Source organism: Phoca vitulina, unplaced genomic scaffold (genome assembly GCF_004348235.1).
Source record: "Phoca vitulina isolate PV1807 unplaced genomic scaffold, GSC_HSeal_1.0 scaffold25, whole genome shotgun sequence".
NCBI classification, from domain to species: Eukaryota; Metazoa; Chordata; class Mammalia; order Carnivora; family Phocidae; genus Phoca; species Phoca vitulina.
In genome coordinates, this window is record NW_022589728.1 from 42,634,613 (window position 1) to 42,649,888 (window position 15,276).

General features: G+C 43.7%; 1 protein-coding gene across 1 annotated transcript in view; it reads left to right on the forward strand.

Annotated features, from left to right (window-relative positions):
- PTDSS1 (phosphatidylserine synthase 1) overlaps nt 1-15,276 on the forward strand; it is a 62,196-nt gene that overhangs the window by 27,899 nt on the left and 19,021 nt on the right. The window contains exons 5-9 of the mRNA XM_032421692.1: nt 2,323-2,481; nt 6,188-6,339; nt 9,968-10,109; nt 12,032-12,144; nt 15,011-15,076. Of these exons, the coding sequence (XP_032277583.1) occupies nt 2,323-2,481; nt 6,188-6,339; nt 9,968-10,109; nt 12,032-12,144; nt 15,011-15,076 (632 nt within the window). The remainder of the gene's footprint in view (nt 1-2,322; nt 2,482-6,187; nt 6,340-9,967; nt 10,110-12,031; nt 12,145-15,010; nt 15,077-15,276) is intronic.

The window sequence follows — 15,276 nt, forward strand, 5'->3', positions numbered from 1 at the left end:
CAGTAATATCCCCCATTTTATCAAGGAGGAAACGGAAATTTAAAATGGATAAATATCTCATTCAAAGCACAAAGCTGGTGAGATCCGTCTGATTTCAGGACCTATCCTTTTCCTTTGGACTATGCCGTAAGTACATAGTTATAGTAATGACAGTGCTTTAACACTCACAGGAGCCTTATGAAACAGAGATTGGGAGAAAGGTATTCCAGGTATATGATATTTTCTTCCACCATTTTCTTGGGTTTTTGAGCAAAGGGGATTATATCACAAAATAAACTGACCGAGCCCAGTGAATAGGACTTGGTATTTGGTTAAGTGCTGGGCAAGCAAGGAAGAGGGTGGAGCCACCAAGATCAGCCCTGCGACCAGTTAGGGAGGTGGGTGCAATTTGTCTTTACCTACCCTTCATGTGCTCACACCTTCCCCTCCTTGCCCCCCTGGCTTGGGATTCCCTCATTTAATGCCCCTTCCCCCTGCTGCCCAGAGTTGTGCCTGCACTCGGCTCCCTAGCGGCGTTAAACTGCAGGGTCCGTCTTCCTCCCACGACCAGGACCTCAGAGATCTTCCTGTTGTGATCATTGGCAAATCTGTGCATTAATAATTATAATGCTAAGAGTTATGTTTGGCTTTTTGTGACTTTCAAAGTGCCTTTGCATGTGTTGAAGCCCAGAAATATTCTCACGGAGAGTAGAAGGGTCCCCAAAGTCATCTTCAGCCTACGATGACTTGAAGAGCAGCCTTCTGAAAACAGAACTCAGCTCTCTCTTCTCACCCTGTGCAGCGTGTCCAGCGTAAATAAGAGGATAGGGTGGTCGAGGAATTTGGGTTGACGGGGCGTGTCGGCTCTTCCTTAAGCTGACATGGAGCTGCTTCAGCCTGGGGTATTTCTCTCCATCGGTCTGTGGTGCCTGTGACAGGCACATGTTGTTCCAGACTCTGGATGAGAATTTTCCTCTTACTACAGTGCAGTTTGTTCTTTGTCTTGACTTCTCCCTATTGAATCTTTTCCTCTTTTTTCCACGTTTCCCGTTTACACGTCGTAATATCATATCCTAACGCTTCTGAAAAAATAGTTTTTTAAAATGTCCTTTCAGCTTTGCAAATCGAAATGTACCAGATGGATCTGAGAAAGGCTTCAGAAATCTGATGGTGGTGGGTTTTGGAAGAGGGAGGAGGACCACATTGCTCTTTTGCTCCCTTAGGAGGCATTTCTAGAATTTAAAAATATTGGTACAGGAATACTTTCAACTGGCTGATAATAGGTGGCTGTTTTCCAAATCTTACTCAATCCTATCAGATTAATTTTGGGAAGAAAGAATGTCAAATGTAGAGGTTCGAGAAATGTTGTATTGTCATACGATAATTACTTTCTTAATAAATACAGAAATATAAGGATGTTGATTTAAAATTTCTTTAAAATATGTCGTATTAAAAACAAAAAGATATTAGAAACAAAACCAAAAGTCTTAAAAGCTTTGTCATTTTTATTATTTATTTGTTTTTAAAAGATTTTATTTATTTGAGAGAGAGAGAGCATGCACACAAGCAGGGAGAGCGACAGGCAGAGGGAGAAGCAGGCTCCCCACTGAGCAGGGAGCCCGATGCGAAGCTCGATCCCAGGACCTGAGCTGAAGGCAGACGCTTAACCGACTGAGCCACCCAGGCGCCCAGCTTTGTCATTTTAAATATTTAAATTATGTAGCATGTGGTAACATTTGGGGATGGGAGGTTTATTTTATTTCCTTCTAATTTCTGAAATTGGATGCTTTAGCTTTTCCTCTTTTCTGACAAATATTTAAGGCTTTACGTTTTCCTCTGAGTTCTACTTAGCTTCATCCCATCGTTCTGATATATAGTATTTTCATTACCATTTAATACTGACTATATTTTACATTTCTATTCTGATTCTTTCTCTACACCATGATATTTCCAAACCTATTGGGATTGTACTTATTCTTTATTAATTGGGATTCTATTTATGTTCTTATCACTGGCTTTACCATAGTTGCCATACAGTCAGGTGACATGGGCTGTGTGATTCTACTTCTTTAAGACAGGTTAATAAGCCTTTGTAAAATTACTTTGCTTCCCATTTTAATCAAACTTCTGCAATTCAGAGCAAAGCAATTCTGATTCATAAACTTTAATATTTGTCCATTTTTCCTAAAGGATGTTCAATTATTAAAGCTTTTGGGGGGTGGGGGGGTAGGACAGGTATTAGTTGTCAAGGTCATATCAGTTCTTTTCATTTATTGTCAGGATCCTGGAAGGAAGTTGATTTTGAGAGTATCCATTAATTATTTCCCTTTTTATTTTGAATAGGAGTACGCTGTCAACTGTCACGTTATCACCTGGGAGAGGATTATCAGCCATTTTGATATATTTGCGTTTGGACATTTCTGGGGCTGGGCCATGAAGGCCTTGTTGATCCGTAGTTATGGTCTCTGCTGGACAATCAGTATTACCTGGGAGCTAACTGAGGTAAGAAGGGGCTGTGATCAGTTAGTTTACATGTAGGAGGAAGGTAGTCTGTCCATTAACAGGCAGTTAACCCATTCTCCAGCCTCTGTGGTACAAACTGTGTTTAAACCACCCCCTGGGAATATTTTATGCCTTTGGTGGGGGGCGGGGTGCAAATTCCTTATTAACTTAAAACGTGTCTCTTGTCTCATAAGTCTTAAAGAGAAACAAATGAAATGAAGCAAAAAGAATGAAGTTAAAATCCCCAGTGAGACAAATACATGATAATGAGATCTGCTTAGAAGTAAGTAAGTAGGTTTCCCACCAGCTAGTTTCCAGTTTGAGATAAATAGAATTATGGTGTTTAGGGATTACAAGAGCATCCAGGATATTTTGTAGCTGAAAAATGGATTCCCGATATAGCTCTAATATCACAGTAGTCAGGTTTGTCTCATTTAATGAATGAAAGAGATAGTCTTTTTTTTTTTTTTAAGATTTTATTTTTTTATTTGACAGAAACTGAGAGAGAGAGCACAAGTAGGCAGAGCGGCAGGTAGAGGGAGAGGGAGAAGCAGGCTCCAGGCTGAGCAGGGAGCCTGGTGTGGGACTCGATCCCAGGACCCTGGGATCATAACCTGAGTCAAAGGCAGATGTTTAACTGACTGAGCCACCCAGGTACTACTCCTGAAAGAGATATAGTCTTGAAAAACTATTAGGAAAATGAAATTTGGGGGTCTTACTCATTTATCATTCAGTTATGATATTATTCTTAGTTAATCACTCCCAGGGAACAAAATTTGGCCATGTGTACAGTATATTTCTTGATGCCAACTGTTGTCTTGACCCTAACTTAGGGAAGCATGCCAGCCACATCTAGCTTCTGTTAATGTGCCTCTTATAGCCCTGGAGGCTAGAAGTCTGAGTTCAAGGTGTTGGCAGGATTGGTGTCCTTTGAGGCCTGTGAAGGAGAATCTGGTGCAGGCCTCTCAGCTTCTTATGACTTGCTGGCCATCTTTGGCATTTCTTGGCTTGTAGATGCATCACCCCAGTCTCTGCCTTCGCCTTCGAGTGGGGTTTTCCCTGTGTGCATTCACATGGCGTTCTTTTTGTAAGGACGCCAGTCACACTGGATTAGAGGCCCACCCTATTCCGGGATGACCTCATTTACTAAGGACATCTGCAGCAACTCTCTTCCCAAATTGAGTTCACATCATGAGGACCTGGAGGTTAGGGGTTCAACATGTGGCTTTTGAGGGGACACAATTCAACCCACAACAGTACCCAACACTGTACATGTGTTATCCTAAATCCTCCCCATAAACCGAAAAGGCTGAGTATATCCCCAGTCGACAGAGGAAGGAACCAGAGCCTTGCTTCATGAGGTGAGCCAGGAGGGGACTCCAGCTGTGCTTGGTTCCAGGTATGCAGCCCACGTTCCTGCTCTCCCACCATGTTCCTCTCGGAATTCCAGGCATCTTCCTAACCTCGCTGCTGTGGGACCCTGGGCCAGGCTCTGGGCCTTTCTCCGCCTGTCTGCTTCTCTCCCCTCATACTACAGATGGCCCCATGCCTTCCTTCCCTGCTCCTCAGTGGCCTCTCGACTCTCGTAAGCAGTGCCGCTCTATCCAAATCTTCCACGCCACTGCTCAACGTGTATCTAACCTCTGTCCTCTCCTGGCTGAACCACTCACCTCCTCCCTTCACCGTCTCTTCCCAAAGCGATCTTTTTCACCTCTCGATCTGGTTACAGCCTTCTTCAACTGAAACCCTTTAGTGTTTATCCAAAATCCAAACTTCTGGACCAGCCTGCGAGGCCCGATACTGACTGGCCTTGGCCCACCTCCCCCGTCTGCTCGGGACCCTTCCCATTCTGTGGTCTGTGCTCCAGCCATCTTTGCTTTCTTCGTGTTAAAGATTCCGTGTCTTTTCCTATCCCAGAGCCCACCTGCAGGCTCTTCCCTCCTTTCCCTGCTCCCTGTGCTGGTTGTGCTCCACGTTTGTACACCTGGAAATGGAGCACCTGGCCCTTCTCCTTTGAAACACTCGTGACATTTTAGTTGCTTAGAGTGTCTCTTTGCTGCCAAGTGTCAGGCCTCGAGAGGGCAGGGCCCGTATCCACATCGTCCCAGATACTGCGCCTCACAAGTGGCAGGTGCTCCCCAGGTTCCTGGTGAGTGAGTGAATCCAGCCCTCTGCAGCATCTCCCGCTCAGGTCTGGACAGACCAGAGGGCCAGAGCCCAGCACCTTGCCTCGTTAGGTGAGCCAGGATGTGCTCCGCTCTGGATGGGCAGCCCACGTTCCTACTGTTTTACCGTGTCCCGTCCCTGAGTTCCAGGCATTCATCTGGACGGCACGCCTTACCCCCAGTATCTGGTGCTTTCCAGGAAAGCTCTTGAGGCCGAAGCCTGTCCTCCACATCCCGCTCCCCTTGCATAGTCTCATGACAGCAAATGTGTGTCATCGACTTCTGTTGACGAGTCCCTCTTCCCTGTGTAAAGCAACAGTCAGTGCTCTGTGCCATGGCTGGGGACCTGGGAATACACTTCAGGGGCTGGGCCTGGCTCGCCTCGGAGAGGAACGCAGCCCCTGCGCCTTCGTGCCCAGCCGCTGCGCTCCATCTTCTCGCTGGCCGGCACGCCAAGCAGGCAGACTCCTCAGATGTTTGCATTGCTTTCCCTCTCTGGAATGCTTTCATGAACAGTTTCATTTCACAGTATTGATCATATGACTTCAGAGGTTGCCTCTTTCCAGAGAATTCCCAGGCACGGTCTTTGTCATGTCAGACCTTCTTACAATGGGCCTTCACGCAGCAGGGCATGCTGCTCTGGACACGGCTGATCCGCTCTTTGTTTTGGACAAAGCTATTTCCATAGGAGATTTCTATCCCCTCCCCCCTCCCTTCATCCTGCTGTTCCCCCTTTCTGGAATGTCCTCAGTCTTCATCTCCCATCTCCTGAAAACAGTCATTCCTGTCCTTAACGGTCCCAGTCCAGTATGTCGTGCTCTAGTTGTGATCTGTCAGAATGAATCTCCCTTTTATCCCCACCATGCTCTGTTTATGTCACCATGGAAACATTTGCCACAGCCTACCTTATTTTGTGGTTCTAGATAAACGTCTGACTCCTGCCCTTGAGATCAAGAAACTTGACTTTATTTTGCCTCGCCACTTGTGCATCATTAGCACTTAATAAGATTACGATTGCGAATCAGTTATCGAAAGGCTTTCTGTTAAGCTATGGGTTTCCTAAAACATGCCATCAAAACCTAACCTTTCTACTTTTGCAGTTTCCTCGCTGTTTTACCTAAATATCTATGGAATATTTCTAAAATGCACAGCTTGAACTATCAAGCTGCTAATGTTGAGGACTATGCCAGCGCTCTGTTGGTGGGTATGAAGACTTTTCTCCTCCCCCCCTCCTAGATCCTTGTCTTGTTGTCCTTAGCCAAGGTCATTCATCAGTGGTATTTTTTCAGGAGCAGTTATTATTTTTTTAAAGCCCTATGTAAAAAAAAAAAAAAAAAAAGAACTGTTTGGATTCATAATATTTGTAAACCGTCCACAGCATAAAACACAAACCTAATCACAGACATTGTTTTTATTTATTTGGTTCATACATTAGGAAAACCTGACACGTCAACAGCTCTTCCTAACGGAATATGTTCATCAAAGGAACTCTATCGTTCTGCAGTTTTGTTTTTAAAACCATGGTCTCTTGTGTTTCTCAGCTTTTCTTCATGCACCTGCTGCCCAATTTCGCCGAGTGCTGGTGGGATCAGGTCATCCTGGACATCCTGCTGTGCAATGGCGGCGGCATCTGGCTGGGCATGGTCGTTTGCCGCTTTCTTGAGATGAGGACCTACCACTGGGCCAGCTTCAAGTGAGTGGCCTTCTTTCTGGACACGAGTCACAGGGTTTCACAATGCGCCCTTCACCGTGTTAGGAGCACGCAACTTCAGTACGGTCTTGGATGATAAGAAATTAATTGCATGTTAGTAATTGAAACTCATGAGCGATTATAGACCTAATTCGAGGCATTCATCCAGAAAAATGCCAAATCATATATGATTTTCTCCCATCCATTTTATTTTTATGCTTAATGCCTCACCCTGAATTCACCCTGCCATCACTGGATTAATTAGCCCCCTGTTCCCCGGTTACCCCCTCCGAGCGATCTTTTTCAGAACGTCAGATTCATCGTGTCATTCCTCTGTGATGGCTTCTCATGGTGTTTAGGACAAAGTGCACAGAGGGGGCTGGGCAGGTCCGTTCCTTTTCTCCAGGCCCTCTGGGGCACCCGAGGTTCTGAGCCCAAGCACGTGCTCCTCTGGACTTGGGTTTGACCTGTGTCCCCATGTGCCAGGGTGACGGGTCCTCTCCTTTTCTACCTCGACTCCCTTGATACCTCTCCAGGTAGTTGTCTCTGACTCTCTGATTCAAGTCGCACGTCCCTCCTCTGTGCCACCATGGGACACAGAGCCCACCTCCGTCATGGCTCAGCCTGCTCCCCTGAATTCGCTCCTCAATTTGACAGTCACAGGAACTGTGCCGCTGACAAGGAGGGAAGGTGATCATGAAAGTAGTTGTTTTTATTGTGTTTTCACCTTCATTTATTTATCAAACAAAATATAAGCATTTTCCCACATCATTAGTCTCCTAAACCATGATTTTAAGGGCTTCTTCAGATCCCAACCTGTGAATAAATCATGAGGTATTTAACCGGTTCCCTTTTGTGGTCATTTAGTTGTTTCAAAGTTTTCAGTTTTATGAAGAAAGCTAGAGTGAACATTCTTGAACATATATCTTTGTGTAAATTTCTGACTCTTTTTTTCTGTAAATAAATTTATTTATACCCATTTATATTCTCACCCATGTTCACTAATATATGTATGTGTCCATTTCACTGTTCCTTTGAATTTTACCTTTAATCCTTCTTCAGTGTTATCCCACATAGAATTGTGAGATACTGAATTTCTAGGCCATGTCTATTAGGTTTTCCCTCTTTTTATTAGTGCTTTTTATAGGTTAAGAGTATTAACACTCTCATAAATGTGACTTCATTTTCCATTTTGTCATCTAGTTTTAATTTTCTTTGTGGTAGATACTCTGTTTAAACTTCAAAAACTTTCAGTCTTTTTCTTTAGGTAAATGTTGACCTGTATTTTCTTCCAGTTCTTCATGGTTTGGTTTTTTATTATGAGTAACTTATTTAATCTTTCTCAAACTTAATTTGGTATATGGTGTGAGGGAGGGATTTCATAGTGTTTTTGCAATTGATTCAACAGTTTTCCCCACTCCTTTTTTTTTTTTTTAATATTTTTATTTATTTATTTGAAAGAGAGAATGAGAGAGAGAAAGCATGAGAGGGGGGAGGGTCAGAGGGAGAAGCAGACTCCCTGCCGAGCAGGGAGCCCGATGTGGGACTCGATCCCGGGACTCCAGGATCATGACCTGAGCCGAAGGCAGTTGCTTAACCAACTGAGCCACCCAGGCATCCCTTCCCCACTCCTTAAGTAACCCTTTCTTCAGGTACTGGCTTGAAAACACACTTTTTAATATCGTTAAGACTGTATATAACGGAACAAAAACCATAGCTGGTGCCAGATGGTGCTGTAAGCAAGCTTTCTCATTTGAGCCTGACCTCAGTCCTAGGGATTGACACTACTTCTCTCTTCCTTCTAGGGACGGCGACAGTGAGAACTAGGTTTAGTACTTTGCCTAAGGGACACACAGGTAGCAAGCAGCTGAGTCTGATTTTACGTCAGGCTGCCTGGCTCTTTACACACTGCCATAACGCTTCCCCGTTTTCATACATTTATGCTTTAGATTCAACTTGAAAGTCGTTTTGTCAGTTTACCAAAACACAAGCCCAACTAATAAGCAGAAATCCCACTGGTGTTTTTTTTTTATATTAACGTCAAATATATAAATGAATATAAAGTTGAATTGGCCTCTTTACAGACAATCCTGACTTACAATGGTTTGACCTCATGATTTTTGACTTTACAATAGTGTGAAAGTGATAAGCATTCAGTAGAAATCATACTTTGAGTTTTGAGTTTGGATCTTTTTCTTGGGCTAGGGCTGCACGTAGGACCCCCTCTCGCGATGCTGGGCGGTGGCAGCGTAGTTCCCGGTCAGCCAGGCGATCATGAGGGCAAACGACCAAGATACTCACCACCATTCTGCACCCAGACAACCACTGTTTTTCAGCTTTCAGTACAGTATTCCATAAGTTACATGAGATACTCAACGCTTTATTATCAAAGAGGCTTTGCGTTAGATTTTTGCCCAACTGCCATAGACAAATGCAAGTGTTCAGAGCAAGTTTAAGGTGGGCTGAACTAAACTATGATGTTTGGTAGGTTAGGTGTGTTAAATGCATTTTCATCTTATGATATTTCCAATTTATGATGGGTCTTTCAGGACGGAACCCCGTCATAAATTGAGAAAGATCTGTATTAAGCATTCCAATACTTAATCCCACTGTGTCACTCTCTTTATTCCCAGATTCCTCTTCCTCTTTCCATATAGTTGGCTTTTTTTTTTTTAAATACAAGTCCTTCATAGTTTTTGTTTATTTTTGGATAATCTCTGTTTTTTTTTGTTGTTGCTGTTGTGCCTCAAATCTTTTTGCTGCGAGATTTTCTTTTTCTTTTTTTTTTTTTTTAAAGATTTTATTTATTTATTTGTCAGCGAGAGAGCGAGCACAAGCAGGCAGAGCGGCAGGCAGAGGGAGAAGCAGGCTCCCCTGAATGAGCAAGGAGCCCAATGTGGGACTCGATCGCAGGACTCCAGGATCATGACCTGAGCTGAAGGCAGATGCTTAACTGACTGAGCCACCCAGGCGCCCCGAGATTTTCTCAGTACATGCTTGTTGATGGGTTAGGTGAATGAATGAAGGAACAAACCCTCACCTCTCTCCCACAAGAATAAAAGCCCTGACCTGTTCTGTCATGGGAGTTTGAAGTTTTTAACTGAGTGATTTCTAGGATTAAAACTAAGGAAGGTTAAAAACCACTGTTTGTCATCCCCAACTGTTCACTTATCTTAGGAACACGTAGGATGAAGAAATGGTGTGGGTGACCTCAGAGTATGGAACAAGTTGTCTAAAATGCCCTGACTTGGGAGATGCACAGCGGGTGGGATCCCATCCTTGCCGGCGCCCTCATTCTCCCTGGCCTGGTTCCAGGTGCTTAATGCCTCAGCCTCTTTTGTCACCCGTTCACAAGTGAAGGCCTCTCCTGGCTCTGCGGTGACCTGACCTCTGCCCTGTGCCTGTCATCCCTGAAATGCCCCATCGAGTACACAGCTCTCCACGCTTCGTATGGATAGAGAGATCATTGTTGGAGAGACGGTTCGACTCGACAGGGATCTTTTTCTTCTGAGCATGCATTGTAAAATTGTCAGTGCCGGTTTTTTTTTATTTTTTTCTTGTCTTTTTGTTTTTTTATTCTTCCCCTTCCTTATCTCTTCGGATTTTCACTGGGGCCATTCTCTTCTTACAGAGACATCCACACCACCACCGGGAAAATCAAAAGAGCCGTGCTCCAGTTTACTCCTGCTAGTTGGACCTACGTTCGATGGTTTGACCCCAAATCTTCATTTCAGAGAGTGGCTGGAATATACCTTTTCATGATCATCTGGCAGGTATTTTTTCAGATGCCCAGAACTCGGTGGCGGGGGTGGGGGGTGGGGGGCGGAGTACAAAAGCAAAATAAGAACCGTCCCGGAATTTAGAGTTAATGCTAATTGACACTGCTTAGCTGCTGCTGGCTGGTTCAGAAGACAGAAGATCCTGCAGCTGACATGTAGAATAATTAAACTGAATGGTGTTACCAGGCCTAAGGTCTTGCTTCCTGGGGAAGACATTTTCAAGTATCTTTCTTTGAACTGCAAATTAGAAACAGCTTAAAATTCCCCGAAAGAAGCTTTTGGTCAGCATCTGTCACCCAAGGAGTTAGGCATTGGATAGCTTTTCGGAGTGATCATTTGCAGGACCAAAGGAACAAATGCAAAGGCTTTTTCCTACGTTCCAAATTTAATGTTTGATTTTTAAAATTGTGCCTCAGCTGTTACCACTCTGGGTAATATGTAGAGAGCTGAGTAAAGAAGCCCTCGACTACCTGTGGGGCCCTGGAGCCCTTTGGGGACCTGGGTCCTCCAGGAAGGTGCTGTCAGTGGAGGGAAGGTCTTCTTCCACGCAGCCCACTACGTGCTTGAAATGATTGAGACAGCCAAGGGTCTTGGAAAAGGATTACCAAACATCTCTGTTTTCTAGAGATAGCCTTTTGTGTTGATCCTCCCGCCGCCAGGTTAATTATTTTACAACTTTGGGAGACTAGCTTTTGCCTGAAGAGAAATTATATTTTGAACACATGCACAAAATACTCCCCGCATAACAAAAAATAAGCATGTGTCACCTTTAAGACAATCATCCTGGTCCACACGTGGAGAATACTAATGCTAATCGCAGTAAATGGACTTTAGGGATACAGAATTGTATGTGAATACTTAAAATAGTCACCGTGGTTCGGGGAAGTCCGTATGTATAAAAATGGGAGTTTAAATGGATGGGGATTAAGTTTTACCACGTGAGAGCAATATCCAGGAAGGTGTAGGTTTTCCTTTAATCCACGAACTGAGCAGGAGTTTGGATTTGTCCAGGAGAGATAGCCAGCTGTGCTCCTAGAAGGGCAGCATTACCCGGAGCGCACCTCTCCCGTGAGCGCGAGCACCTAGCTGTAACCAGCTTTCCACGTGTGGTGGTAATTAGTGGACCATTTTTTAATTTTATACCCTTAAAATCAGTGCTATGGGAAAAGACACGCGTCTTACGTCACTGAAATGAGCCTGCTGGTCCATATTTTCCAAGCAGTGACCTTCCTTAATCTCCGCTCCTTGCTTAATCTGGACGGGAAATGCGTCCAGGCCGGCTCGGCAGGGAACACATCCCCTTGCTGCCTCATGTGATGAGCTGCACTGGGATGCTCACCTCAGGGAAAAGGAGCACGGCCCGTAGATGAAACCTTGAACCAACCCTTTACACCCACCTTTAAGAGCTGCCTTTGGCCAAGGCACGTGCTACATGCATTCCCAGTCATTTCTCATTCTCAAGCTTCTTTTGGTGATTAAAGAACTCACTTTCCTATAGTCCTACATCTCTTAGACCGGCCTGATTTCTGTAAGACTTCGTAAGTGTTCCATGGCAAATACTTGTCTTCATGATTTCTGCTGTTCTCAAAGCATCTCCCTCCCAACTGTTCCAGCAGATCATGCATGACCCAAGTGGCAGCCACGCCCCAGGAAACACGACAGCTGATGCCACCATATACCCCTTCCCCCACCCCAGCACCTCCCCCGTAACCCCTAGTTGGTTGGTGCCAATATTGTACTGGCTGTTACTTAGTTTAAAAATAGCAGCTATTCCTGTAGCGACTTGGAAGTCCCCATCTATTTTCTGAAAATGCTTTGAACGTGCTAATTATTTTTTTAGAGTGCCCATAACAAGGAATATATTATTATGACTTAGCATGCGGTATCAAGTTCACTAATGCCTCCTTCTTTTTCAGCTAACTGAGTTGAATACCTTCTTCTTGAAACATATCTTCGTGTTCCAAGCCAGTCATCCATTAAGTTGGTGTAGAATTCTCTTCATTGGTGGCATCACGGCTCCCACAGTGAGGTAATTCTATACAAGCCTGACTTGTCATTTGAGCACATTAACCTGCTATGTATTCTCCTGTTCAGCATAAGGAAAGTCACATAAACTAGCAGATTTTCCATGAAAATATTAAAGGATTATACATCTGAATATGAAGAAAATGTTTTGCTCTCAGACCTGAGTCACATGAAGTGAGAACACCACACACACCATTATCTTCAAACCTTTTTATCATCCTCCACTGCTGTTCCTTTTTTACCCCTGTTTAACATCCTTTAAATAAAAAAAAAGAGTAGCAGTGATGCTTTTTTTCAAAAATGAGGTGATTAAAAAATACAAAAGTTTTAATGGTGGATCACAAGTCATAAATGACGTTATTTTAGAATGATACTTTATTCGCTCTTTTAGAGCCAGTTAATTTCCTTTTAACAGTGTCCTTCCTGTCATCCGCCAGGACAACTGAGGTAAGCTTGGATATTCATGCTGTTGTTCCTCCGATTCGGGTAGGGCCCCAGAGGTGAGGCGTTCTTTGGAGACTGCCCCTCATGTAGACTGATTCCAGTCAGTATCAGACAGACATAGTTTCATCTGTTTCATTTTTCCTACTTAGAGCTAATGACATTTGGGTTTTGCAGTTAATGTTGGAGTACCGGCATTGAACAGTAATAACACCAAAGATATCTGTGCAGTTGATTCAAATATAAACTAAGCAGTTACAAGGGTTAGCTTTCCAGAATCTGTGGGATAACTTAATTCATCATTTTTAGTGTGCATGCAAACCACACAAGCAGAGGGCCTCACTTGCCAAGAGTGGGTGTTTTTGGTCAAACAAACCTTATTCCAGCCAGCACGTCTTCTGGTCCTCATTGATTATTACAAAAAAGAAACAAACATATATAGATATATAGATGTGTTATATATAATATATATCTCTATAGATATTTATGTATCTGCATCTATCTATATATATTTTCCCCCAGATCCTGGATTGAACAAACCAAGTAAGATACAACTGAGTCCTGTGGAGTCAAGGCCCAAAATTCCATCTCTGGTGTTCATTATGAACCAAACGGGAAACCAGCAGTTGGTAGGCAGGCAGCGTTCTGACATGTCACAGACCAGTGGCCTGTTGAAGTCGTTTTCTTGTAAATATGCTATTTTCCCTTGGTGGATTGGAACCTCCTTCTCTCATTTAAAATTTAATTTAATTTGAAGCTCACAATTATCTTCAAGAAAGATTAGCAGCAGCTTCTTCGTAAAATTAGGAATAATCAACAAAGTCAGTACGCGGGGAAAAGAAACCTCTTATAAAACAGAAGCACAAACCACATCTGATCACAAAATTTCAATATCGTTAAACATCTCAAAAACTGGAGACTAAATGCCCAGTATTTTGAGTTTTTTTGAGAGCTTAACATTTTTGCCAGACCCTATGGATTTCTACACGGTTCTTTTTTTGTTTAAAAATCAGCCACTTTTTCTATGCTTTTATACCAACCAGAGGCATTTCCTGCGTAAGAAGACAAGCTGCTTGGAAACATGGAGGTGCTCCTAGTGGGTTTTAACACAGCCGCTCCAAGGAGTGTGTGCCAGGCCCCTAAAAGGAGAGGAAACCTACAGGCTTCAGGATAAATCATACAGACCATATCTCTGTTTTCTTCCCTTTCACTTTGACTCTCTTGTTTTGAGAAGATGTTTGAACATTCTTTGAATCTGATAATATAAAGTGCAGTCTAAGGGGATGGGTGCGATCGGAGGGTAGAGTCGCTAAACTGGTAAAAGCGTATTAGGTCATGAAAATGTGAAGTTAGAGGTAGACCTGAATTCTTTATGACTAGAATTCTCCACTCAGGCCTTTGGCGTGAGGAGATGATAGTTTGTGGATGACCTTCAGGTATCCACGAATCCCCTGAGGCTTAATGCAAAATTTTGTGTGTGTGTGTGTTCATGTGCCTTGATCATGGGTTTCATTAAATCCTCAGATTCTGTGACCCCCCCTAAAGATGATGAGCTCCCGCTTCAGATGCTACTTCTGAAGGGATGGATTGAGTTTGGGGGTAGTTATGAGGGTCTAAGCTTGTGCCGGGCTAAACGGCAGTCGCTTACACGGGTAGCGGTCGAGCACTGGAAATGTGACTAGCCTGCATTAAAATGTGCTATACGAGGCAAATACCGTATTTTAGACTTAGTGCAGAAACAATGTAAAATACTTCGTGGTAGCTGTTTTCAGTATGTTGGATTAAATAACCTAAGTTACTAGAACGAATATTACCTGTTCCTTTTACTTCTTTGACATGGCCGCTGGAAGATTTTAAATCACACTTGTGGCTTGTATTACATACCTATTGGACGGTGTTGCTCTAAGCCTTTCAACTCCGTATCATTGCCTCTTTTTTTCTGATCTCATCAGTAGCATTCAGAGTCGTTGGTATTCAGTGCGCAGTGAACTGCCACCGGGGTCCCATTCCAGTTCCTGAGAGCCAAGAATGGGTGTCTGCCCTGCCTGGGTTACAGTCAGCAACCTTTGTCCTGGAGAGTGCCAGAGGAGACAGTGACTGACGTGTACGTGACCCTCTGGAACCACTTCCACGCAGAGAGTCTTGAAGCACCCATTCTGTCCCTGAATCAAAACCGCCTTTGCGAATAATTGGCTCTTTAAACCGTGCTCTCTCCTCCTTCCAAACCCAGCCCGAACTCTTAACCTTTTACAGGAATGTTTCAGCGGGCGCTGGCTTTCTATTCCCTGGACTAGAAGTAGACCAGGCAGCTGCAGTGTGTAGAACCAGTCGGAACATCTTTTATATTTACTCTGTCAAAGTGATTTAATTCTATACCGACCCCTTGGTCTTCCAGAAGCTCTCAATGAATTCCACCTTTGTTCTTTCAGGCAGTACTATGCTTACCTCACTGACACGCAGTGCAAACGCGTAGGAACACAGTGCTGGGTGTTTGGGTGAGTAATAATCTCTTACTGTGGACGTTTCAAAACCACTTGAGCCTTTAAATTTCGTTGGTTGGTTCTTGACCCTACACATTAAGTGCCTCTCAGTACAATTTTCCTATGAAGGCTTGCTGTTGTTTTTATATGTCTTTTCATTTTTTTAACATTCTCTTTTCTGATTTAAGTTTAGAATATTGTAGTTGATTGGCAAA